The sequence below is a fragment of the Puntigrus tetrazona genome, chromosome 17 (assembly GCF_018831695.1).
Source record: "Puntigrus tetrazona isolate hp1 chromosome 17, ASM1883169v1, whole genome shotgun sequence".
Lineage (NCBI taxonomy): Eukaryota > Metazoa > Chordata > Actinopteri > Cypriniformes > Cyprinidae > Puntigrus > Puntigrus tetrazona.
Genome location: NC_056715.1, coordinates 16117091 through 16143983, shown reverse-complemented (window position 1 = coordinate 16143983; position 26893 = coordinate 16117091). Strand labels below are relative to the sequence as shown.

The following is a 26893-nucleotide window of genomic DNA, read 5'->3' as shown; positions in this document are numbered from 1 at the left end:
CTAGGACAGGAAAGGAAAAGAAATGCTGGAATGAGTCCTTTAGAGAGTCGTTCTCCTAACTAACACAGAAAAAAGCATCTCAAGCATCTGAGAGGAAGATAACCACAATCTCCTCAGCCTTCAAAATCTATTTCTTCTTCATGGTGCAGATTCTTTTCTGCCTTTCTCCCCTTAACCTTGCATCTGAAGGTGTCTAAGCCCCCACTATAAAGTAGGTGACAAGCAGTATGTGAAATAAACATTCTGTCCCCAATTCACAGTATTACTAAAGCGGTTCACTCTTAAAAATAAAGATTCGAATAAAAACCTTTATTATGTATTGACTATTTCCATTCCATAAAAGGTTCTTTATAAAGGTACTTGGATAGCCTATTACTTCATACCACACATTCATACTATATGACATACTTCATTCAGTGTCTATTCTATTCAAACACTCGCCATTTCTGACAAACTTTAGATGTTTGTTGGATTTTGAAATTGTATAGATATGCCATGCTGCTGTTAGTTGCCGTCAAATCAAGTATAGAACTTACTACTGCCAGTACATACACAGAAACAGTTAAGGCATGCTGCTGCAGAAGCATCATATAAAATGGCCTGTAGCAGATCTATACAGGTGGAGCTGAGGAAGCTGGAGGATTCGAGGAAGTTGCTCTACTAAATTCTAACCAACTATTTAAATGTAAAGCAGCAAGCTTTAACCAATCACCTTGTGCAAAGTAGTTTAACAGAAAAGTATTTGTTACAAGCTACTACAGGTACACACACACACACAAATCTGATTATTGAAATCAATCTGAAAATTTGCTTTCAAATTAGTGTATTGATGATACCACACCTGATGGTTTTCTATACAAAAACCATTAAAAAATTACAAAGGTATCCTATTAAAAGATGTCAGCAACGAAAAATGTCAACAGCCCCAACTCTCAAAATAGATCACAGACAGATTGGCTAGTTTTCTGGCCAAAGAGCTTGGGCCACCCTCTTGACTCTTGTTTTGCCTGTTTGCAGAGCCACAGGCAGTCACAGATACAGGCATGATTGCTCAAGATCCTATTTCGTTGATATCAATCAGGTAGTAAGGCAGTGTAGAATTCAAAATACAGCACTTTTTTGCTCAAAAGGACAGAAGGGAACAGTTTTGGTTGCGTGAAACCTGAACTAACAATAAAAATGGACTTCAGGGGAAAATATAAAAGGCTACTACAGTATACAATATGGCTCCTTTAAAGACCCTATGAGACTCGGTTTGTGGTGCCTGGATCGAAGTTTCACCGGCCGTGATTCTTCTGCTATATTACGTTTAGCGCACAGTGGTCCGTGTTTAACCATGACCTCAAGCGGGAGGCATCTGAACAAGTACAAGTTTGCGACTGGAGATGGGAGATTATGTAAATCTTCCACGTTAAGGTTAGCAGCTTTTGAACGGCAATAGATGTTGTTATTTTAGGTTGCACTTCAGTGCTCTTTTCAGGAACTGTGAGAGTAAGATGTGGAGGTGTTTTAATCTCCAGATGGAGAATTTCATTACTGCCTCTTCACAATCCTGTCAAACTCTTAGAGTTAAATATAAATGGTCTCTTTTCCCTCCTGCTTCGGATGGCCTTTGTGTAATAAGAAAGACTCTCTGTGTGTATGTGTGTGCGATTCTATATCTTTGCCATGAGAGCACAGGTAGTAGCCGTTCTTAATTTGTACTCCTACAGATGTGTGGAGGTTGGGCAGTCATATAGATTACATAGTTGACTTCTGTCACTTACCTCATCTCCTACAGACTGCTAGTGCCGTCATACACTCTAACAATTCAGGTGGGGCCAGTTAACAGCTGTTGGCCTCAAGGCCTCAGGGGAGGGGACCTGTTGGATCGGTCTTGAGGCAGAGAAAACTAGGCTTTGGCGTCTCAGGGTAGTGTTTCCATGGTTACCATTCTCTTCCACTAATTTACACAGAGGTGTGGTGTTTCAAGACGAGAGAAAGACTCTCCTCCACTCCGTATTTTGTATTAGATGATGCTTGTACGTGATCCTGTAAATTATAGAATCATCATCAAGATGGAATCTTTAGACTTTTAGATGTCCTGCACTGATTTTTAGAGGAAAATCTAAGGAATTCTATAAAATAAATAAAAAATACAAATTCATGGTGCATGCTGAAAAATAAGAGTGCCGACAATAAAGCAAAAAAACATGGTTGTTGGTATGTCATGTGGTGTTACTTTCAAGCAAAAATGTTTACATTTTTTTCTAACACATGATTATTTTTATTAATTAGGAAGTATCTCAAATTTAGCAATTGATAATACATTCATCATAAAACAATATGATTTAGTTGCTTGTGTGTATTCATATTTAATATATGAACAAATGGAAATTAAAATAAACACAATTTTCTTCGCATACCATGTACAGATGCCTTCTAGACTAAACAGGTTGTACCCATGGCCTCTGTTTGAAATTGTGCAAATAGCACATAATCAAATAGCACAATAATAAAATGTAAAATAGCATTGCATAGTCTTCACTGTATAAATTATGAGTGTACTCATACTCAGTTGAGTTCCTTCACTTCTTGTGCTTGAATACCTTAATTTTTTTTATGTTTAAATTGGCAAGGCTGCAAACGTGCAGTTGATAAGCTTTTGCGATGACGCGCAGCAGTGGCCCATCAATTGTCCTAAATGTCTTTTTATGCTGATCTCGGCCAGTCAGTGGAAATCACAGGATGCCCCCCCACAGCCCTGAAGCTTTATAATCGGCATAATCTTTCACCCCACTAGTAACAGGCCTCAGGCTGGAAGTGTAACGCACCAGTGTAAAATGTGCTAAGACTCAAATCCTCAGACTTGAACAGAATAAAAGAAACTGCCAAGTCAAGTTTTTGTACCTTTTCATAGTTCATTTAAAGGTGTTGCGGAGAGAGGAAAAAAAAGAGAAATATTCACACACCTTTGACACACATAGTTTCACAAGAGAAGACAGTAGTGTGAATTTAAAGGTGTTTTAAGGTGTTTTTGTGTAATATATAATTTAATGTCAGTCCAAGAACCTTGGGGACTTTTTTTTTTTCTCAGTACACTGTGACTCTAATTTTAACAGTAAAAAACTGTGAAAATACTAGAATAAAAACCTGTTAGATGGCTACTTGAAAGTTCCTTTAAAAGTTCTTTTGTTTGAACTTTTCTTATCAGTTATGTTTGTTAGGGTTGTATGTTACATGTAATGTTGTTATTTATTTACATCTTAAATCTTAATTTCAGTCTCACCATGATAGTGTTTAGTTATTGTGAATGACAATGTGCACCTTCTGTGTTATTTAAAAGCTACTTGTGATTCGCTTTCATGTAACTTTTTCATCTCTATATTTGAAAGGTACAAAACAAATTTTGTTTGAATACATTGGTATATTAACATTATATCAGTTAATGAAATTACAGTATCTAACTGTACATTTAAGTTAAAACTGTAAAACCTAAAATGTTACTTATGGTCGAATTTGGCAACCACAAAAACAACTTTTTTTTTGTTTTGTTTTTTGTTTTTGTTTTTGTTTTGTTTTTATGCAGGTTTTTTTTTTTTACAGTGTATCATTAATCTTTGTGTTTCTGAAGGTGCAAAAATGACTTGAGAAAAACTGGTGCAGAACTGCAGATGCTAGAGCCTCCATCTGTTATTAAACTAACTGATATATCTGTGTTATTTTTGTTTTGTTGTTCGAGCTAATGCACCTCCTTCACCCTTCAATTCAGTCTGTCAGAACACAACAGTTTAGAACTTGGGGATATGAGCCACACTCCATGCAAGAAAAACAATGGCCATCTCCAAGAAGTTCCTTCAAAAAGTTTACTGAGACTTTGAATCAGCATTTTCATTCCTGACAGAGTCGTTATAGGATTACAGCCCTGGGAGGAAATTTTGAATATTAAACAGAATTCATTCAAGCTCGTTCTCCCTACACGACACCCAATCCCTAATGCCAGAGGATTCCGGAATAAGTCCAAGTCAAAGACTTTTCCATAAAACTATGAAGGAATTTGCTGCACTTGTATAATCCTTTGTGATGGGTAAAGCCCAAATCAAGGCAGCCAGTGGGTTGAGAAATGGAGCCACCAGCTCAAGCCTGACAAACTTTGCATATTTGTTCAACAACCAGCTTGTCCTACTGTGGTGAGAGAGGGATAAACCAAGCTCTCGGTGAGCCTCTGCCAGCTGTTTGCACACCAGCACTTATGGCTTGCCCTTCAAAAATGGGAATGCAGCAGGTTCTCCCTTTTACCGTTTCTCTGCAGGGTTTCGTCTTCTGTGAGGTCATAACAGCCAGCAAAACAAGTGGGGGCGAGCTCGCTATCTGCTCTCCTACAAATCTTTCACGACATTCAGACGGCTTGGGTCAGGCTTTATCTTGAAAACTTATGAGATGCAGCAGGGGTTTTAAGCAGCCATTTTACATAAACACTGAGATTCAGTGCGACAAAATAAAGAAATAGGTACCTTCTTCTAGCATGTCAGAGTCACCCCTATAAGACCCAACACTGAGTCTTAACCGTGATGGCCGCATGTGTCATTTTTAACAAATGAGATCCATTTGTGTGAGTCCATTGCATTGAACATCTGGGAAGTTCAAGATACTGATTCAGTTTTTCACCTCTGCCACAACACGTCACCTGACTGTGGCTGCACCATTGTGCCAATAAGATGAAGCTCATTAATCATTAAGATAAATGAAAAAGGGTCATTTCACTTGATACAAAAAGCATGGGTGTACTTTCAAATGACGTCTTCCCACAAAATAAGCGCATGAGGGAAGTGTGTTCATATATCGTTGCAATCTCAAAGCAAAGTGTACTGTATATAAACAGCTGTATTACTCTTTCCACCACCCAAGCACTATTTATTTCTATAATTAGGTCCAGAGGGGTGTTTCAGAGCTTGAGTCAAGTCTCAAGCGTGAGCCCCTTAATTGCAGAGATCAAGCCAATCCCATTTACCCTTTTACTTGCATAGAATGTATGAATGTGAATATAAGCATTTAGATTTTTTTGATGATATTGTTTGTAAACCTTAGTTAATTGGGTAGGGAATATGTAGGATAAGGGGAAACTGGGTAGGGAATGGGCAGGATAGAATGGTTAATTAAGATGGGAGTGGGAAAAATAATATTGGGTGGGGGGTGTTGGTTGAGGGAAAGGGAGTTTAGGTAGAACAGGTTAGCATCGGATCCCAACCATCAGAATTGTTTGGGACTCGATAGCGTAGTGAGCAGTGTTGTGGGAAACTATTTACAAACTGTTGCCAGATTTATAAGGTACTTATAATGTAAAGTAGTTTAAGGGATAGTTAGTTCATTCAAAAAATGTATTTCTCATTTTCATGTTGTTTAAAAAAAAAAGTTTCCTTTTATTTCTTGGCACAAAATAATGTGGATCCTTAATTATGATTAATTTTGCACTGATAAATATCTAAATGTGCAAAGATTAAAACAATTGTAGAGTGTGTTGTAGTTGTGTTTGTTTTTGAATTCAGTTATTCATTGAAATTGTTCATTGAAATGATCATTTATTAAATGATTAAAATAAAATAACCAGTTTACTGTTTGCAAATATATTCGCAAACAGGAAAACAAAAATAGTCTTTGTCCCCAATTAACTGTTCACAAGAGAATTATTGTTAAATAATTTTTAACTGATTAATTGTTTGCAGAGAATTATTATTGAATATTTTTATTTATTTATTTTTGCAACTGGTTCATTTGCATTAGCATTAGCATCAACTGTTATATACATATACAGCAGGTAAAATAAGCGTTGAATGTGTCAGCATTTTTTAGGATATATATTTATAAAGGTCCTGCTGACATTATCTTTTCACGGATGTAACAACCCAAATAATCCATACATACACAGAAAACAAAACAAAAAATAAAGTTATGCATAATAAAACAAAATAACACAGGGAAAAGTATTGAACACATGAAGAGGTGCAAAAAGCCGTGAAAAGCCAAGACGCCAGCAGAAATATATCAGTAATTAGAAAGCAATCCTGCGCCCTGTCAGAGGAAATAATATTAGCTGTTTCAGTCCCAACATGATGGAAGATGAAACAAGGGTGGACATTTCAGCAAGACAATGTTCCCAAACACAGCCAAGGAAACTTTCAGTTGGTTTCAGAGAAAGAAAATAAAGCTGCTAGAATGGCCCAGCCAATCAGCTGACTTGAATCAATAGAAAATAAGAACTAAAGATCAGGCTTCATAGAAGAAGCCCATAGATCCTTCAACATTTGACGACTGTTTATGTGGAAGAATGTGGAAGTATTAACTACATTTCAGTAGTGCAATATGCAACTTCCGAACATGAGAATAAGATACTGAATGTGATATTTTAAACTATGTTCAAAAACGTATTTGATCCTTATTCTTATTTGGACCTGCTTCAAAAGGTGTGTAGACAATATTGATGTATTGCTCTTGCTAATTAGTAATTTGTTGTAATCTCTTCACCATCTTGGATTTCTCACTAAAAGCTAATGACCTCTTGATAACCTACAATTCCTCAGCTAATTGCCCAGATAGCACACATCTGATGCCTTCTGTTCCTGAAAGTGTGTGACAAACAATTAAACCTGATATAGTTTATTAATAACAGATCTGAATCCTTCTGCTCATCCTTCTGGCGTACTATATCATTAAGATCATACAACACAGACGATACCTGTTAGCACAAGACACTTGACATATTCCACTCATAGAGAGCTCTCCTCTAATAAATATCTCAACTTCACCCGTACAGCTCCTTTTAGCATCCAATTCCTTTACAGCTGTCTAATGGCAGGGGGTTATTTTTTTATTACTTTTTTAAGTTTTTTTTCTTTTGTGCATTGATTTTTAAGCAGCTCCTTCCAATTAGTTGCCGCTCTCAGAAGCGGTAGCAGTCACCCAGAGGAGAGTGACAGACCCAGGCTGATGGAACAAAAAAAAAGCTTTGATTAGAAAACTGAGCAAATTCACACAGTCCTCTGTGAAGCCTGTCTAGTGTGACAACCTCACAGTTGCCACACCAGATTATTAGGTAATTCACTGAGCCTGTACTAATTGACAAAATTATTCACTGGAATTAAAAACGCTGTGCACCACATTTGGCTGATCTTTCAATAGTTAAGCGTGCAGAGATCAATTCCCACTTGGCTCTGGGTGCTTTTTGTTGGTTCCAGGTTTCTAATAATTCCCCTCTTAATGGAATTCTTTGATAATCTGGCACTCGTTCGTTTGATAGGATGTTCCAAGGCCTCTTGTTTGTCGTAGACAGGCTGATCAGAGGTGTTTTCAAGGACGTGTTTGCCGTCATTCAACTGACAGCCGACCACAGACACCTTCCCTGAATCAAACATGTCTTGCTATAGAAACCAAACAATTACTAAAAAAAAAAAAAAAAAAAGTAAAAATCAGATTTTTTTTTCCCCCAAATTGTTCGATAATATTGAAATGTATATGTTTATTTCAATTATAAACTAAAACAAATTGTTTATCTCCTAATTTAATATAAGAAGAGAGACCTATGCGCGATTTTTAATCGCAATAATTTTTCTTTAAGCTTCGTTTTGGAGCAAAATGCAGCCTGGTGTCATGTACACAAGTGTAGGCATTGTAATGCATGAGCTGAAAGGGGAATTTGGTACCTAAGGGTTGCCATGGCGACCGGTGAGCATCAATTCCACAGCTATCTGAAACTCGGCTGCTAAAAGCTCTCTTGGACACAAATGCACACCGTTTAGGTCCCTGCGTACCCCACAACTAACTATTCTTCTCGGCCCTGTCATCAAGACCCTATTTGTTTTGTTGTGCTGTCAGTCATATATCCGACAACCTCTAATGCACTGCATCCGGATTACTGTGTTTTGCAGAGACAAAGCCGGCCTGCACTTTCAACGGAGTGGAGTACCATGACGGGGACATGTTCAGGATGGACGCCTGCCGCTTCTGCCGTTGTCAGGGTGGGGTGTCCGTGTGCTTCACCGCCCAGTGCGGCGTCCTCCACTGCGAGCGCTACTACGTCCCTGACGGAGAGTGTTGTCCTGTCTGCGAAGGTCAGAAAGAGAAAATATTCCCGTTCCTCATAAACTGCTCGTCAAGAGCGTATAGCAGGCATATGTGCACCTTTCTCCGAATGATATCAAGCTGTCTTTAGCGTTAGCCTTGTGCCTTAGGGCCTGCTTTGCATTTGCTGTTGATGCTCTGCCTGTAATTGAGGTGATTTTTGTGAATTTTAATGAATAGTGTCATCCAGGTCCAAAGCTGGATTCTAAAGCAATTATGGCGTGACTAGTTTTTACCTTTTACGAAGATATTGTGCATTTTGCGTTACGTGATATGGAAGATTCTGTCAATTGGACATTAAATTTGCAGGATGAATCTTTTTCGTTCTCCCAATTCAGGGAGCATACAGGGCTAATTAGTTCGGGGAAACTGTTCATTGTTTTATTTTGTAGACAACCTGTAATAGGCTGCCAGGGAGCATGTAATTTCGAATGCTATGCTTCTCTTGTGGGTACGTGTTGTTGTCAATACATTACTGCTTGGAATTACCTTGCTACATTTTCCGCTCATGTTATATTTATCAGATTGTGGTCATGTTCAAATTAGTTTGCGAATGATTTTGCTGTTATGTAGTTAATTAAAGTGAAACTCCCTAACTCCCCTGTAGCCGTCCTCCTGAGAGTTTTACTGCCGTGAATTAAACAAATGAAATCGGGCAACTAAACTTAGGCGGCTCACAGTAAATGCAAGACTGTATGACTCAAACGCTGACTCATATGCAGTCTTGGCTTATAGAGGAGGTAAATCATTTTAATCAACCACTTAGAACAGTGCTTCCCAACCTTTTTGGGCCACAAGATTCAAAGGCTCTGTGACATTCAAGATGTACTGGATACAGTTTTTTAGAGTTTTTAAGACTTCAGCATTACTAAAAATAGTTCATTTTTTCATATGCAGTTGTAGAAGTTATACTTTAATCAATGAATACAGTTTTGAGAAGATGAATAGAAACAGGGTCAGAATGCTCTCAGATTTCATTAAAAATATCTTAGTCTTATTAGGTCTTAGGGGTTTGAGTGTAAGTAATTAATGACAGAATTTTCTTTTTAAGGTGAACTATTCCCTTAAACTATGAAATATTGTTGTATTTTCTTTACACTTATTGCAATTTCTGTTTTGTTTTGTTTTATATTCAAATTTTTTTAAGTCATTTTTCAGGCCCCCGCCTAGTAGGCCCCAGTTTGCAGTTGACAACCACCAATTTGAGGTCTCATTAGTGAAATTTCACAGTCAAAAAAAGTACACAGCTCACACCGAAGTCACTTTTAAACCTAGCAGCTTTCCATGGGCAGTGTGGCAAATTTGCATGATCAGCTTGAACCCAAAGGAAAAATCCTATATTGAGAAAACAGCATGAAAATTCTGAAAACAATAAATGTGATTACACCTTTAAAAATAATACTTTGCTGTTTAGGATTGATTTCTTGTCTCATTGTTGGTGTGTAGACCCTGACCGTAACACTGACCCTAAAAAAAAGAATACAATACAAAACAATAAAGCTCAGACAGTGTAAATAACCAAAATATATAAACTGAACACGAACAGAAACTTTCCAGAATCTCTATGCATAGGACATCATCATCTTGTCCAAACTTGTCCCAGCTTATCATTAAATGGTCCAAGCTGGTCATCACCTAGTATATGCTGAGTATTAGCTAGTCCAGACTACTATTTATTTAGTTAGTCCAAACTGGTCCCAGCTGGCCATTAGCTGGTCCAAATCAGTCATTAGATGATCTAAATTGGCCTTTAGCTGGTCCAAGCTGGTCATTAGCTTGTGCGAACTTGTAGACCATCCAGAACCAGCAACAAACCACTCATCAGCTGATCTGCTATGTTCTAAAACAGCTTAAACAGCCTTTTTTCAGCAGGGTGCGTTTTGCAAGATGTCAGTACTGATGTGTGGCAACTATCATCATCTTGTCTTTCTGTTCTCTTATCTTCTTCCATATAGACCCCATCTACCCAGTGCTCAATTTAGCCGGCTGCTATGTGAATGGGCAGATCCTGGCTCACGGAGACCACTGGCGTGAGGACGACTGTACCTTCTGCCAGTGTGTGAGTGGAGAGGCCCGCTGTGTAGCAGCTGCCTGCATGCCACAGCTGTCTCAATCCTGTCACTGTGCCCGGAGAGTGCTGTCCTGTGTGTGAGGGTAAGAACAGATGCACTTTATGGATGCGGGATGGAATTGATTTGGGTTGAGTGTATTATTCTCAGACATAAAACACACTCTGTGCCAGCACATGAAGACAGATAATTATAGTTATACGTTGTTATGAAATGTGTCCAATCACAATCATGATGTAGTATTTAGTATGCATTGCAATCTCGGCATTGCATAAATGCCACTATAGCCAGTATAAACGAACTTCTTCCATTGTCTGCTTCTGGATCAACTACTTGCTGAGCAAGATGACTTGTTGATTCACTCTACACTCACATGCTGTTATTTTTTTGATACAAGTAGGCATTTTATAATAATCTTTAAGGATCCATTCTGATATGATGACAGTTTGTAGTGACTAAATCTGGTAGTCCATACACAGGCCTGTACCCTTGCGCAAACCTTTTTTTTTTTTGAAGTCACGCTCACGTCACATAATTACCGTAATTACCAGCTAACAACCCAGGCATTCTACTCGAACCTCTGACTTATTTGTTTCCATGACAATGCTCTTAATGGCAAAATGAATCTCTGTATTTAGAGTAATCAGTAGACAAAATCACAATACAACAAGAAACAGTCATTAAGCAAATGCTGTATTACCAAATTAGTTTTTAGGAGGATATTAGACATTAGTCATCCGAATCTGTGTTAAATACAACTACATTGTATATATTTTATTTTCAGATTATTCTTGCGTTATTAAGGCATTAACATTAGTCAGTTATAGGAATTATTAAACAGAAAGAATAAAAGAATATATCTACTGTTTACTGGTGAAGCCATCTCTTTCCTGTGACGTTGCAGCAGTCAAATAGGAGCTTTCAGAAAATGTTAGTTGACAACATGGTAATTACAAGTCCTACAAGACCGTAAATGCTTTTTACAAGACATAGAAACTTGTAATTATCGTAATTGAGACTGGTGGGAGCGACCTCAAAAATTCATTATCACAAATTAATCTTCTTTTCTTTTTCAGTAAAAGAACTTAGATATTTCATCTATTTTAAACAATATTTTATATAATAAGAATTATTTTTATTTTTATTATATAATATATAATAATAATAGTTATTTCAATATTTTACAAAAATAAATTACTTTTTTTTTTTTTCACTACATACTACAAACTACAATAATGTGGCTATGAGCGAAGTTTGAAAAAGTTACTATTAAAATGGATTACAATATTGCGTTACTACATAAAAAGTTACTTATTGTGTTATGTAGTTACTTTTATGAGGAGTAGTGAATTACTTTTGCCTTATTTTTTTTTTTATCTGGGCTTGGTATGCTTATGTGTTTTTACTAACAAAACTAAAAATTTATATTTTGGTAACAGTAAAGACCTTTCAGACCAAAAGTCCAAATTAATAAACCTAAGGCTTACTCAAACACAGGCATTGAGAGCCTTGCTATTTGCTGAGCCATTCTGTGTGTTCACTAGTGTCAGGTGGTTTCTATCAGATTTTGGCTCCTTTCAATGAGATTAAATTTTTTAGACACCAAACCTGCTAGATTTAAATCAACACAGCCAGCGAAGGATCTAACGCAACCTTTTTTTTGAGCGAACGCACCTTTTTTAAACAACCAAACCGTGTCTGTTCTGGAAGTACAGGCGTTCTCCTCGTTGATAGCCGAAGAGCAGATCCAGCAAGAGCTTGATGGAGCAACAAACAAAAGCGACATGTGAATAATCCCATCTCTCTAAAGCAGTACTAAGCAGTACAGAGTCAACAGCGCTAACCGAGTGTCCCATTCCTCATTTACAGTTTCAGATAGGTGTTCACAGCGTGTACTTTGACAGATCTGAGGACAGCCCCACAGGAGACTTCTACCTGATAGTCAAAGCGGTATAACATCAAAAAGCGAGGAATCATAAGATGGCCACAAGAGCTTAGGGTGCCGTTTGGGAGCGGGCCTAAATATGCATTTATTTGCCTACAAAGTGATGAGGACATCACTGTGATTTCTTTGAAACAAGCCACCATCAGACTAAAATAACCTGGAATTCTCAAGGCTAGCATCTATGTGTGTGAGCAAGCGCTTTCTTTATCCATTTCCTCCCAGTGTTCTCTTGCACACAGTGTGTTTTTGAGTTCCAATTCCAGTCACATACTGTATGTGTGAATAATCTACTAGACTGAGAGCAATGCAGGCAGTTGCTTACCTGGATCCCCCAGCAACCCACTTCCAGCACAGCCCAAACATCTCCATCGCCTCACACGTATCTCAGGTCTGTCGTGTTGTGTCTCCTTTACTGTCATGCAACACTGCACCGAAACCATTCCTGTGGATTTCCCTCCATTAGATCTTGCTCCCTACCCTCACCAGCATATCATATCCCGCCTGCCAGTGTATTTTTCATACTACTCATAGTTCTGTAGCGGTTACCCCTGGGACTTCCACTCCCACTGCAGCTGGCTAGGTTTTCCCCTCGGTGTTTGTTGCGCGTGAGAGCTTCGCATCGTTTTGTATCTCATCATAATCTTTGATTAAGCACCGCGAGGTACGGCGGTGCACCTCGGTATGCAGGAGTGCGGGTCGGTTCGCCGGGGCGTGGACTACATTTTTGTCGAGAGGGTTTCTAAAGGTTATTTCACACATGGGAAGAAGCGAGCGAGTGATAGATGAGTGGCAGGTATGTCGGATAATGAATTTCTCCGGGGATTGACTGTGTGTGTAGACCAATGACATCATCCTTTGGAAAAGAGCTGGAGAATATAGATTTTTCTCACGTCGCTGTTTGCCGTCTAGATTTTCGAATCAAAAAAGCTACATGACTTTTTTTTTTTCCCTTCGCCTGTTGCTTGTAGTCTTGGGATCGGCGGGAATGGAAAGCTTGTTGGAGTGATTAACAATATTATCAGGCCATACTAAATGCCAGACTGACAATATGTGTGGAGGAGGTTATGAAAAATCGTACTAAACAACCACGGCTTTCTTGTGGCTGTGGGGGCGAGGCTCCAGCAACTGTCGTGGTGGTTATGATCAATGCTGTTCCAGTGGAATTGAGTCACACCGGGGGTAATAGGATTCCTGTCTGTCTCATCTACCCTCTGCACCTTCACCCTCCTTCCAATTAAAGATCCAAGCAAATGAAGCATCCTTCTCTTGCTCTGGCTCAGTATATTGAGAGAGAAAACAACGCCTGCAGTGCTTCATCTCATAGTGGTGCTTGATAATAGTGAAGGCAAGCATTACTATTACTGTGGCTGACACTCAGGGTTAGGGATGTCAACAAATGTGCTACAGACATGAGTGATGCCTCAAATTGTGTTGCATGTTGAGAAGCAGATTCTAGGCAGAATGACCTGCATGTGGTGTATGATAAATCTTTCAAAACGAATCCTAAAGACTTTTCATTGAGTTTTTAGTGATTTTAAGCTCATATAATGGTCATATAATGATACGCAGTTGGATAATATGAATAAATGTATATTTGTGCAGCAGGATGAAATATGTCTCAAACGAGACAAGTGTAGTGTTCCAACTACACAGAAAATGTTGACACTTTAAAGTAAAATTGTGTATTTCAAATACAGTTTTAGCACATTGAGATTTATGCGGTTAGCATCAGTCGAGTTTTACGTACATAAAAACTATTAATAGTTAATGTTTGTTGCTATTTAGCCACTTAGCAACTGCTTGACAGTACCTTATCATTGTAGCACGAGTTTTGCGAGGCTGTGTCAAACTAAACTGCATGCTGTGCATCTGAATCGGGGTGTAAAATGTCTGATTGGTGGCCCGTAAGACTTGAGGTTGTTTGAGCTAGTTGAAGTGGTGAGAGAAAGGAGAAGAGATCAGTACACGAACAGAGAGTGACAGCAGCTTGTCTGCAGACCTGCACAGAGCAGCAAGCTCACATTCACCCCTTTTCAATTAATCTTTCATACGCCTTTCGGCCTGTGAAGCAATTAGAGGTTTAGATGGGTCTGCCTGACCGTGGAGAGCACTCACTTCAGTACTGAGGTGAAGTGAGGGGTAGTGCACTATGGCTTTCCATACAAAGTTCTATACACACAATACCTCCGCTGCATCGCAAAACCACATCTCAAATACAGAGCTCTCTTTATTTGAATTCTCTCTCTCTCTCGCTCTTTCTCCGGGCGGTGCAGAGGTAGATCAAAGGCACTGTGTGTGCCTGCTCATCATCACGGACTGCAGTGAAAGGTTAAGCACAGATAGACTACATGAATGTGAAAATATTCAAGCGCTTTGAAATCCTCTCACTGTGACGGCAAGGTGACTAACAGCTTAGTGCTTCATATGAATTCATTACTCCGTATTTTGCTAGTCGACTGGTGTAGCTTAGCAGTTAAAGGGATAGTCATTGTCATTCCTTAAAATGATACGGAAATATTACTTCCCTTGGGCGGTTGCACTAGTTAAAGCTGCGCGCGTAAGCCCTACTCTAGTTTTGCAGTGTCCATAAATATTTACACCTGTTGCACCAACTAAAACTGTGATCATGCATAGCTACACCCGGCGTAGACAATGCGCGTCCTTGCTGAAAGGACTTATAGCTGCAATGACTAAAACTACTATTATAAAACTGAATTGTTCAAGACAATAACAAATGAAGCCACCGTGCCGTGATTTTATTAAATGGACAAAACAAGTCCTTGTTTTTGTCTGAAGTCTCCTGCATGTTCCCATGACAGATTTTTAAACAAACATTACAATTGAAAGCGGCAGGTTATATAGCGAATGTAATACAATGCTGCTATTTAGAGTTATTTTTGGGTTTATGTGCAATGAATGTCTTTCCTGAGATAACTGTGTGTTTCTGACTGTGACTGTGTATCTCTTTCCACGGCTGAAAAAATTTGATTTATAATTTGCATCCGTTATAAAACTGACAGAATACTCTATTTCTGATTAAAAGTAACAAAGTGCACAACTTACTGCAATTATTGGATGTCAGCGCGCTACAAATAGCCTAATGTAAAATATTTCCAAGCATTTATACTGTCTTTCCAAGCAAGATGTTTGTCACGTCGAATGGTATGGCTTATAATAATAATGTAGGATAATATGTAATATTTTACTGCATTATTACAAGCTGTCAGAGAAACATTTTATATTGTTGTAAGTCAGCTATAGTGTACTAAGCTTTGTTATTGACATTGCTTATCCTGTCATTACAGTTATAAACATTACAGTTCACGTCCATAGTAATAATTAAACAACAGACATGAATCCTAAACACAAATAATGCAAATCATGACTTTTTACTTTACACCTACCTCTGACTAGGCGTAAGATATAGTGTCAGGCGTAGCACTACGCTGAAATGGTGCAGGGTATCAAGAAAATAAGTTCAGCAGATTGTCTCAAAACAGGACATGGCGTATTTACACGTTCTGCCACAGTGCACAAAGAAGTTATTTTGTACAATCTCTTAGTATTTTTCATGTAGTAAAAGTGCCTGTCAAGCTCAGAAGTGACATAAAAGTGGCCTGAAAGGAAAGTTATAAAATAGCTTTGTGTGACGACAGACTGAAATGTAAATAATTAAAACTCCGCTCTTTTAATGCCGTGACACACCAAACCGACATCAAAGAACTAGCGGGAACAAAAGCTGACTGTAGTGTCGCGTTACGTTGCCTCAGTTTGGGCCGAAATGTTGTGCTTGATCAGTGCAAAGACAACAGCAAACTAGGCCGTAGATTCTGTGCCTGTGTGAAAAAATAAACAACTCTCCGTAACACTAGGTGGCAGTAGTCTGTATTAGCACATAATTCTCACTTACCACAATCATCTGATCATTGGCTTGCCTTCGCTACTGCTACTGTTTGGTAAGCTGAACAGCCAATCAGAGTGATCTCTTTCACTGACTGGCTCCGTTGCCGATTTAACACGTTCATCTGGACAAAAAAAAATATTGCAGAGGTGGAGAATGTGTGCTGAATCAAATACTTGAGTAAATGGTATTTTTGTTTTAAGTAATTTTGTTTTTAATGTGCTGTATTTAATGTAATGTTTAAAGTATAGTTCATATAAGTGCCGAATGATAAACGTTTGTACATTTTTGCTATTTTATATACTCTATCCTCCTGCAAACAATTAATGTCATTGATTCATGCATTGATTATTGCTGATAATTCAAGTGTTCAAACAATATACATCATGCAGTATATAAAAATGAGGATAAAATGTGTGTTATCAAAGATAAATTTAAGAAAAATGTCATTCAAACATTGTACTTTAACATCATTTGAAATTGCTATATGCATTTGGGTATATGCATTTGCATTATTGAAGTTTATGTTTTGAGTTTTTTAAATAACACCTACCCTGTTCAGATGGTAACACACAAATATAGTCTGCATTCAAAAGTATTTCAGGCAGTCACTTCAACAGGCCTTTCACAGCAATTTCAGTTCACAAAAAAATGGTCATTCATGACCTGATTTTCATTGCAATAAAAAATGCTAAAATTCAGCATTAGTAACTTACTTTTCACATGCACTAAAGCTCTGAGGATCTCACGTTTACAGCTCATTTTGAGTCAGATTTGTGAATTCATTGATTTGCTAACTCTGTTAACTTGTTAACTCTGACTGGATCATTTGAATCAGTTATCGACTCAAGTACAGCTGCACTCCACTCAAGCTAATTGCAGATGCATCATCCAGTGTGATTTGCGAATCGATTTAATAGCCTCATTAAAAAGAATCGGCCTCGTTTATGAATCGGACACCTCTATCGCATCTCATAGTGCGTGCGATTTCTCCAGTTCAAAAAGAATGAGGAGCGGCATGTTTTTATGAAATGTAGTGTAGTAAAGCGTACAATATTATGATGTGGAATGTAGTGTAAAGTTGCCCAAAATAAGAATGCTTCAGTAAAGTAAAGTAACAAAGTAAAATTACATCCAATATAGTTACTGCTCAATGACTGTCACTGAATTACAAAAATCAGTCACTGGCTGTCAACTTTATGTATAATTTGTTGCTTCAGAAGACTCGAATATAGTTTTTAGATTATATGGACCACTTTTTATTCAGGATTTGTTGTGTTTTATTTACTATTTTTAGTGAGTTACTATGGTAAGATCTGGAGCGGTTTCCAAAAGGTTGCAGTTTTGAATCCAGCATGGAGCCATTCATTAAGCATTACAATTGAGCCCTTGTGCAAGTTGCTCCAGGGCTACTTTCACTATAATAAATATTGTATACTGTTGCTTTGGATAAAGCACCAGCTCAATGTCAGAGAGAGAGCAGTAGTAGCACTAAAGGGCTGATATATATTCGGGCATCCATTCTCCACGGCCACAGTGTAATCTAGGATCTTTAAATAGATGTTCCAGGTTCGATACAAGTTAAGCATTTTTTGAAAGCATCATTGGCCTCAAGTCAATAAATGAAGACTTACTTATTTTTAGACTCAATTCGTTAAACTAAAATGTTTAGCTAATGTTTTTGTTAAAGTGCTCTACAGATTCTTGAAATAAAAATGGGATATTTGAGCCATAAAAAGTTGTTTTCTGAAACCGCTGTTTTTATATTAAAGAAATGTCTGGAGCGTCTAGTTACCAAGTCGAGGTTAATATAAGGCCTATACGAGGATAATAAATGATTAGTCTCATGTTAATGTATGTTTTATGTAATGTGGCCATATTTTCGTAAAAAAAAAAAAAAAAAAATTCTAATCATAGAATGCAACTAATTCTGAACCCAGAACTTTAAGTTCTAATTTAAGGATTGCAGTAACTAAAAATGTTCATTTTGATGATTCATCTACCATGAACAGCATCAGTTCAATGTGGCCATGACACTGTTACACACAGTTCTGTTTTGTTACCTTGGTGGTTCCTTTTATAACAAAGCCTGTCTCGAGTGTCGGCAGCCTTGTGACAGCAGTTCTGCAATCAAAAATAAAGATAGGACTGTTACTCCATTCAAGGATGAGCTCTTTTTCTTGATGATGGGTAAAGCAGAGAAATAGCCATATGCATTCAGCAGAGCCATATGTGGCTATTACAAGATGGGAAATGGGCAAATAAAGGCGGCTGTAATGATGCCTGATATCCCCTCGATAGAGTCTTAAATAACACTACCTGATGGCAAGGTCTGAAGAGAACTCTGCTCTCGCTGCGCCTCACATTTACATGTGACATGTTACATGCAGCCGTTTGGGAAAGTGATGGACACATTCCAGAGCTGTTTCCCATTACTCTTCGCTTTTATGCTACATTAGCACTGAAGTCCAGTTAGTAAGGTATTCAGGTTCAAATTTGAAGAATTTTTCATTCTTTTTAATTAATGACCAACTTTAATCCGTTACTGGTTGCACTCGTATTTGAGGTAGTGCAATCAATGTATTATCACAATATTGCACCATATTGATAAAACAATACTAAGAGAAAGAAAATGTATTACATTAATTGTCATTAACAACACTGAAGTACACAACTGTAAAATGTATTGCTCTTGTGTAAATAATATGTAATGATAATATATATATATATATATATATATATATATATATATATATATATATATATATATATATATATACTTACTACTTTTTCTGTAAAGGTGCTAGCTTCAGGAATGAATTCTCAAATCATAAATCATTTCTTTTTGGATATTTTGTTCATCTTTAGTTTTTTTCAGAATCGACAGAATCTAGCTTGTATGTATTTATATTGTTTTACTAATTATCAGTCCATAAGCGACTGTTGTATAATACTGACTACATGCCCGTGGTGTGTTTGTCCTTCTTTGTGAACAGATGTGTTCACTCCAGTGGTGTCTTTTGGCACTGAAACCCATACCACCGCTGCTGGTGTGTGTCCATGTCCCGCCTCAGTCCTGCCACTGTCCTCTGGGCCTGTTGGACACAGCCCTGACTCTATCCCCCCGGTCCCAGGACAGCTTAATTTAGCTCATTTGCCAGCTGCCCTGCACTCTGTGCATTTTTATTTCCTAATTATTATTTGTTAGAAGGCCTCATTTCCTCAAGGTGACACCCTCTCCCTGTCAGGCGAGTTATTGTACCAGAACGCAGCATGTGTAATTAAGCAAATGAAAGCTGTCAGGTTGGGTTGAACCCCCAAAGATCATCACGTTCTGAAGCGAGACCCGTGGCCATTAGCGCTTTGTACCAAAATTATTCCACATTTAAATATAAGCCTTAATTCTCGCGTACAATGCACTTGTTTATTTCTAAAGTCTTTGAGCATGCTCTGTTGGTCGAGTGGGCCACACAGGGCCACAGTGTCGACATGTCAAATGTTACAGTAGTGTTAACTGAAACAGCTCTCTTTAATGAATAAGGGAAAAAACACTTTTGTCTCAGGAGCTTGTTTTTATTTAATAACCATATGTCTTCACAGCAAAGGCAAGTTGAGGAGAGAGAGAAAGTAGCAAACATCTCACAATTTGCTGCCTTCATGTGATAAAAATAATAATAAAAATAATTTAATAAAAAAACATTTTATGATACTAGAGAATGTGTTTTACAGCAACAAAAAACCTAACCCCAAACAAGTAGTATGAAATGTATTTCTATAATATATGTATTACTATTTATTAATTACTTAATTAATAAATTAGTTAATTATAACTAGTTAATTAGTTAATATTGAATATTTTTGTACATTACCGTTTAAATTTTTGAAGACAAGTTAAAAAAATATTATAGAAATATAATAAATATATAATATTTTTATATATAATATAAAAATGTATAAGTCTTTTTATGATCACCAAGGCTGCATTTATTTGAAAACAGGTAATATATAATATTTTTATGCAAAGAAACCTGCAACTTTGTATCATTCAACTATACAGCATCATACAAATAATCCGTCAGTAATGACACTGATTTCAGTTTGCTCTATTTTTATTCAACATCTGGAAATGATTTGATGACAGAATTGAGAAGCATTCAGGAAGAATTTGCCTGTTTCACTGTTTCAATCTAGCTTGCGTAAAAAAACAATCACTCAGTTTGTCAGTAAACCGTATTACATTTGTTTTGGTTGTAGCCAGCGAATATGTAGTAGAAAGATACATTATTTTTATCTCTTTAAATGTATTTTCCAAAAAAAGAAAATTAGCCTACTCATTTCTATTTGCCTTGGCACTGTAGATTCAGTAATGAGTGCGGAAATTTTTTCAAAAGCTGTTTTGAATGTATTAATGTAATAAAACATTAAATGGAATTATAAAAGTGTACCTATTATGAACTTTCAGCTCAAAGTGAATGAAACATCCTGTACAAAGCAAGTCATTTTTAAAGCAGGTCCAAAACATTTTTGTTCCACCCAATATGGTCTTTCCACGTTGGTCTGAATGAAAATGCAAATTCATTCTTCGCCACTAGGTTCCATTTTCTTTTTTTCAATTAATCTTTGTTTGTTGAACAAATAAGGTGAAAATAAATCCATATTATAAGAAAGTGTGTTTTTGACCTTCATGCATGTCGACCTGTGAACCTTTCATAATAGGGGTCACTTTGAAAAGACATTTCTCCTTTTTTTATTTCATTCGGTCACACTTTATATCAGGTGTAGTTTTAACTACTATGTACTTACATCAAAAAATAAGTACAATTTGCTTATTCCATGTCCATATTGTATTTGCAAAACACTGAAGGATCACGAGTAAGGTTAGAGCACAGGTTTGGTGGTATGGGTAGGTTTAAGGGTTGATTTAAAGTGTAATGAATGGGTCAACAATGTATTACAGATGTAATTACGTGTCTGTATATTTAAAAACATAAGTGCAATGTAAAAACACGTATGTACACAATAAAGCTATTGTATCAAATGATTAATTTAAATGTATGTATTTAAGAGAGGGACCTTTTCGTATAATTATTTTCCGTTTCAAACGTCTTCTTCCATACAAGCGCATCTGCATTCAGCCCGAAGTGTGTACTAAACCGAACCGAACAACTAGTTATTAATGCAATGGCGGCGCTCTCTTTTGGCCGCTGACCAGCTCATATGTCTCTCTCTCTTCTCCATGTGAAGCGCTCGGCGAATCAAAAGAGGTGCGTGTCTCGACTCATTTGCGAATTTTGACACAAGTCTGTCTCCCGCGCAGCGTCTCCAGCAGCAGCGCGCAGGTCTAGGAGTCAGCCCACAGAGACAGCATGCTGTTTAAAAGAGCAGCTTAATGAGCATAAACAAAACACAGTGGGTCTGCTGCACTAACCAATTGCATTACAAGTAGAGAGCACGCACATACACTCCTTCTCATCCTCGTTTTAATGTTAATGGTTGCGATTATTCTTACACGAGGAAGCGTCGCGCCTGCAGTTACTAATTAGCATAGAAACCGTCTCTGTATATAGTGCGCTTTGAGAAAACACACTGCAAGATTTCTTTGTGTGTGTGTGTGTGTGTGTGTGTGTGTGTGTGTGTGAATTTGTCCCTTTTAAGGCCCAGTTCATCTGTTCAGTGGCCGAGAGAAACTGAAAGGCATACTCGTGATTGCTTATAGACTTCATCATAAAATTGATTCCCTACTGCATTCAGGGATAAATGTGGGGAGGAAAAAAACCGAGAGGGAAGCTGATTGGACGAGCTGTTTGACAGGCACAGACCAATCCGTTCAATCAGTAATTTCAGCATGTACTACAAGCATTTAGGTTTTGCAGGAGCGGTGAATTATAGATACTGATCGCGCTGTAAGAAAAGCCCATTTCCTGTGATGATGCTTGGTTTTCGTTTTATTTTTTTGACTGCTGCCATTAACTGTGTTTGTGGTTATGAAGGTTTTATCCATTTAGGACCTTGACAACTTTATCTGTACATCTTTCTTTCTTTCTCGTCTGTCCATCAGACTGTTTGTCCAATCTTTATCAGAACTTGGTACAACTTTTGATCGGAAGGAGCGGAGTTCAAATAGAAACTTGTCAGAGCTGTCAAACCTAAATGGAAAAATGATATGCATTGATATCGATGAGTGTTTGTATTAAGCAGCTCTATAATCTGATAATCGATTCGGTCAAATCTGTTTTTAACCAGTTGATTTTACTGGACTGAGGTGTCTTTTTGATCGGACGGAGACAATAAGACTTGTTGTTTTTCTCATTTATTTAGAGATGGTTGACCCAAAATTCTGTTCAAAAACTGTAATTATGTAAAATTATTTTAGTTAATTGAGTCTTGGCAACTGAAAAATTTTACCAAATTAATCACAAATAATCACTCCAAAAATATGTTTTGTGTATATAATATATGTGAGTGTGCTGTGTATATTTATTATATTATGTATATATAAATACACATACATGCATGTATAATATATTAAATATAATAAAATATTCACGATTTATATTCATACCATGTGTGTGTGTGTGTGTGTGTGTGTGTGTGTATATATATATATATATATATATATATATATATATATATATACATATATGTATACAAGTATGAATATACATTTTAATATTTTCAAAATATATGATGTACATGTCTTTATACATACATAATAATTATACACAGTACACAAATATTTATTATATAAATGAAAACGTTTATTTTGGATGCAATTAATCATGATTACCCAGCACCACTAAAATTTCAATAAGAAATTATTAAAGTTAAATAAAATGCAAAACTTTAAAATAAAAATGTTTTAAATATTAAAAAATATTACAACAAATATTATAATTGTATATAAATAATGCTAAAAGTAAATATATATATATATATATATATATATATATATATATATATATATATATATATATATATATATATATATATATATAAATGCTAATTTGTAATATTTTTAATAATATAATTATAAATACATTATACTAAAATAACACTCTTTATACTGTATTGAAAGAAAAGTGGCTAGGATATTCTTAAAAATAAAAAATGAAAACTTAAAATATAAAAATATAAGCTAATTTTTTAATATTAATAATTTTTTTAATATAATAATATATAAATGGCCTTTAACACATGCTAGCACATACTATACTGAAAAAAGAAATTCTTTGAAAACATAAAATATAAAAATAAAAGCTACCTTAAAATATTACAAATATTATAATAATAGTATATATCGTTGCTAAGCAATACTAAAACAGCACTGGGTCATATTACATTGAAAATAGTGACCTGGATATTCTTCAAAAATTCTCAACATGAGGATGAATGAGTCATGTCAGGGTTTTGTTTTTACGAACTGTTTTTTTAACTGAAACTAAAAGAAAGTCTGTGTAAAATTGTTTGCCTCTTATGACTCAAGTGTAGTCCTTGAGCCCCTATGATCCGTATTCTTTCTCTGTCTGTTTAACTATCAGACTTAGTCAGGAGTAGACTCATCCTCTGGGAAATTTTCTGTTTTCCAGAGCCCCACCTACATCACAATGGCGCCCCCCTGCCTGCGGCTCTCTGGACAACTGCACGCTGGGAGGGCAGAGCTGCCCGTTCGGCTTCCGGCTGGACTCCAGCGGCTGCAGGACGTGCAGCTGCAAGACGTAAGAGAGCTGAGACGTCACTGGAGAAGTAGCTTCATCTTCCTCAGGGCCATACCGCGCGGCTGTCAGACACTCTCTCCAGACGCACTGACTGGCTTTGCAGAGATGTTTATGAAGGGCAAGGTGGATTAAGGGGATTGTTTTTATGCTAAGACAGGCTGTGTGAATCCAAGTCTGACAAATGTCAAAGGAAAAAGATAATAATGCTGATTTTACACAATCATTTTAGAAGCGGGACCGCCCAGTCTAGTTTTGGATTATAAATAATACTATTACACAAGATATATACTACTTTTGCAAACTTTTGGACACAATATATGCAGATGTAAGGGGCAAATTGGGCTAATTTCTTCACAAAATAAATGTTTAAAAATAACTTAGTAAATATATAACAGCCACAAATATAATACAATGTAATACAACATATTTTACATATACATTGTAAAAATATGTCAAATAAATGAATAGATAAAGTAAACATGGCTTATTTGAGAAACTTGTTTTGCAAGAAATAATTTATCTTAATGTTATTGTTTTTAATATAAATATAATATTGATTTATTTTCAAGCTACATACAAATAAAATAAAATAAAATGATGGATAAATTGAAGATCTCTCAATTTAATCACTTCCAAAATTAATATTAATTATTTATTTATATTATATATATACTACAGTATTTCTACCGTATTTTTGAATTTGATGATGCAAATCACCCAGTACAATTTCTCTTAATGTTGTTGTTTTTAGTATAATATAGTATAATATTGGTTTCTTAAGTTTACAAAAAAGAATTAAATCAAATTAAATTATGGATGATTAAAGATAGCGAAGAGGAAAAGAAAATCTTTCCAATTTAATCTATTAAATTAATATTAATTATTTAATATAATATAACGTTGACTTAATCTCCAAACTACATATAAAATAATAAAATGAAATAAAATAAAAATAATTAATATGTTGAAGATAGCAATTAACATTAGAATTCAGTTTAATCTATTAAGTATCAATTTCATTTTAATTTAATTAAATATGAAACTTAATAATATTGAATGACTTGAAATACGGCATTATATAATTTCATTATTTTCTGTTACATATTAGAATAGATATTTTCTTTATTTATTCTCACATATTTGCATTTCTCTTGTCTTTACTTCCGCTTCAAGTGCTTGATCTTAAAGCATGCATCCTCACGTTAAGGTGATTAATGTCTAAAGCTGTAATTAATTAGTCTCTTCTGTTTTCTAACCTTCAGGAGACGAGCTGTGCAGTAGTCTAATTGCAGCTGCACTCTGAAATGCTCCTTTGGCCTAGACTGACATTCACGGCTGTGAGGGTTTAAGCAGTGTCGCCCACGTCACAAGAAGTGCAGCTGTGCCTGTGCCAAGGATCGCCCCTTTGGCTAAGCATGTAAGAAAACAATTATCTGATCTAAGGCAGCGTTTCAATAAGCTTCCATTGTTAGCGGAACGGCGCGGTGATTAAATTCTGATGACTTTTATGAAAATCCAAAAAGCCTCTCGTTACCTTGAGCCAGGCTGCCTCGAGGGACAGTGGTTTCACTTCAAGGGCGATTTGAATAAAAGTTCAAATAAATGTTAGTTTTATAGCTTTAAGGATTAGTATATACAACGTCTTACTACTCTGTCTCCTGACTTAAGTAATAATAAAGTTCCAAACCATTTATGTCACAGTTCGCCCCGATGATTTTCTAAACTATCAGGAAAGGCAGCAGTCATTATTGTCACAAAATCCAAAGCGAATCCTACACTGTTCCTAACATGGTCTAGAGAAATTGCATGACAAAATGATCCCCTGTGCTCTGCTTTGCTTACAGGCTCGACTGCAAGTTTCAAAGGACAGCACCAGGCCGCCCAATCAGCGCCTGATTGCGCTCACAGAAAGGATGAGCTGGGCAGGCTGCTGAACGCCTAATCTTACAACACTGTGTCTCCACGCAGCTGCGAATAAACACTGCTGCTCCACATCTGCAAAACAAAAACTGCTCCAATTACGCAGGCGACTTTCTGAGCCACCCAGGCCAAACTTTGTGGAGCTGTGCAGTCGGCAGGTTAAAGAGACATCTGTGACGAATGGAGACGAGAAAGAGAAGGAAAGCGACGACTACTGATGCCTTACTGTCAGATTGTTTTGATTTTACTTTCTGACAATTTGACAAGGGCACGGGAAGCAGGAACAGAATTGGGAACTTGACTGTGCTGGAGCCAGATTCAATCAGAAAAGCTGGCCGACGAGGAGTGAGCGCTAAAGAAACGCCATGAACAACAAAAATGTAATTCTAGCGCTTTCTAATGCGACATTTGAATGAAAGCATGACACTTTTAAGGATGCGTTAAGTAAAGAGTGCCTGAGAAAAATTTTGTTGCCAGGAAATATCTATCCTGTCCTGCTACATGTTACCGCTTTCTTAGCGCAGAATACAAAGCATGCAACGCTTGAAATAAAGTGCAGTACCACAACTACTGAAAGGCGCTTTGTTATTGGAAGGATTTATGAAGGTACGGATTATCCTTTCTGATAGCTTCATGTTTCATTAACAGTTGGCTGTTAGTACAGCATCCTGTTCACTACATGGTAACTGTTGTTTCTATACACCAATAATTTCCCATGTTATGTTAAATGTGTCATATATGTTTAAATGGCTGTGGTGGTCTGTGACAGCCTAATAACAAAACTAGTTTGGGACTGCTATTTAATATCCTATAGTATTCATTTTGTTATATGTATATGCTGTTAAAAGTATTGTTTTGGTTTTGTAAATAAAATCATGCATACAGATAGACAGATGATAAATAGATATTAGTTGGTGGTCGTGGCTTGATGACTATGGAAAACATGGGTCCGGGAGTGGCCCACCAGTGGTTCCAGTTGGAGAACTACTCCATTATATGAAGATATGTAAACATGTCTTCATGAGTTCATAGGTTCGGGACACATTTGCTCATAAAATGTATATGCACCTACCCTTACAGAAAATTACACATAGTAAAATATGTACGACTACCGTGAGATCGGTAAAGTTCACACTGCATTTAAATGGCCGTGGCATTTTGATTGGTGAATACAGTCATGAGTTATTTCTACGACGGCAGACGTTAACACTGTTATTATTTTTACTCTAAAGGGCGTTTAACTTTAAGT

General features: G+C 36.7%; 1 protein-coding gene across 1 annotated transcript in view; it reads left to right on the top strand.

The window, feature by feature from the left end:
• Positions 1–25862, top strand: part of LOC122362009 (cysteine-rich motor neuron 1 protein-like) — an 89493-nt gene extending 63631 nt beyond the window's left edge. Inside the window, 6 exon segments of the mRNA XM_043263248.1 lie at positions 7902–8084; positions 10050–10189; positions 10191–10248; positions 11977–12113; positions 23596–23788; positions 25693–25862. Of these exon segments, the coding sequence (XP_043119183.1) occupies positions 7902–8084; positions 10050–10189; positions 10191–10248; positions 11977–12113; positions 23596–23788; positions 25693–25862 (881 nt within the window).
• Positions 25863–26893: the final 1031 nt, after the last annotated feature.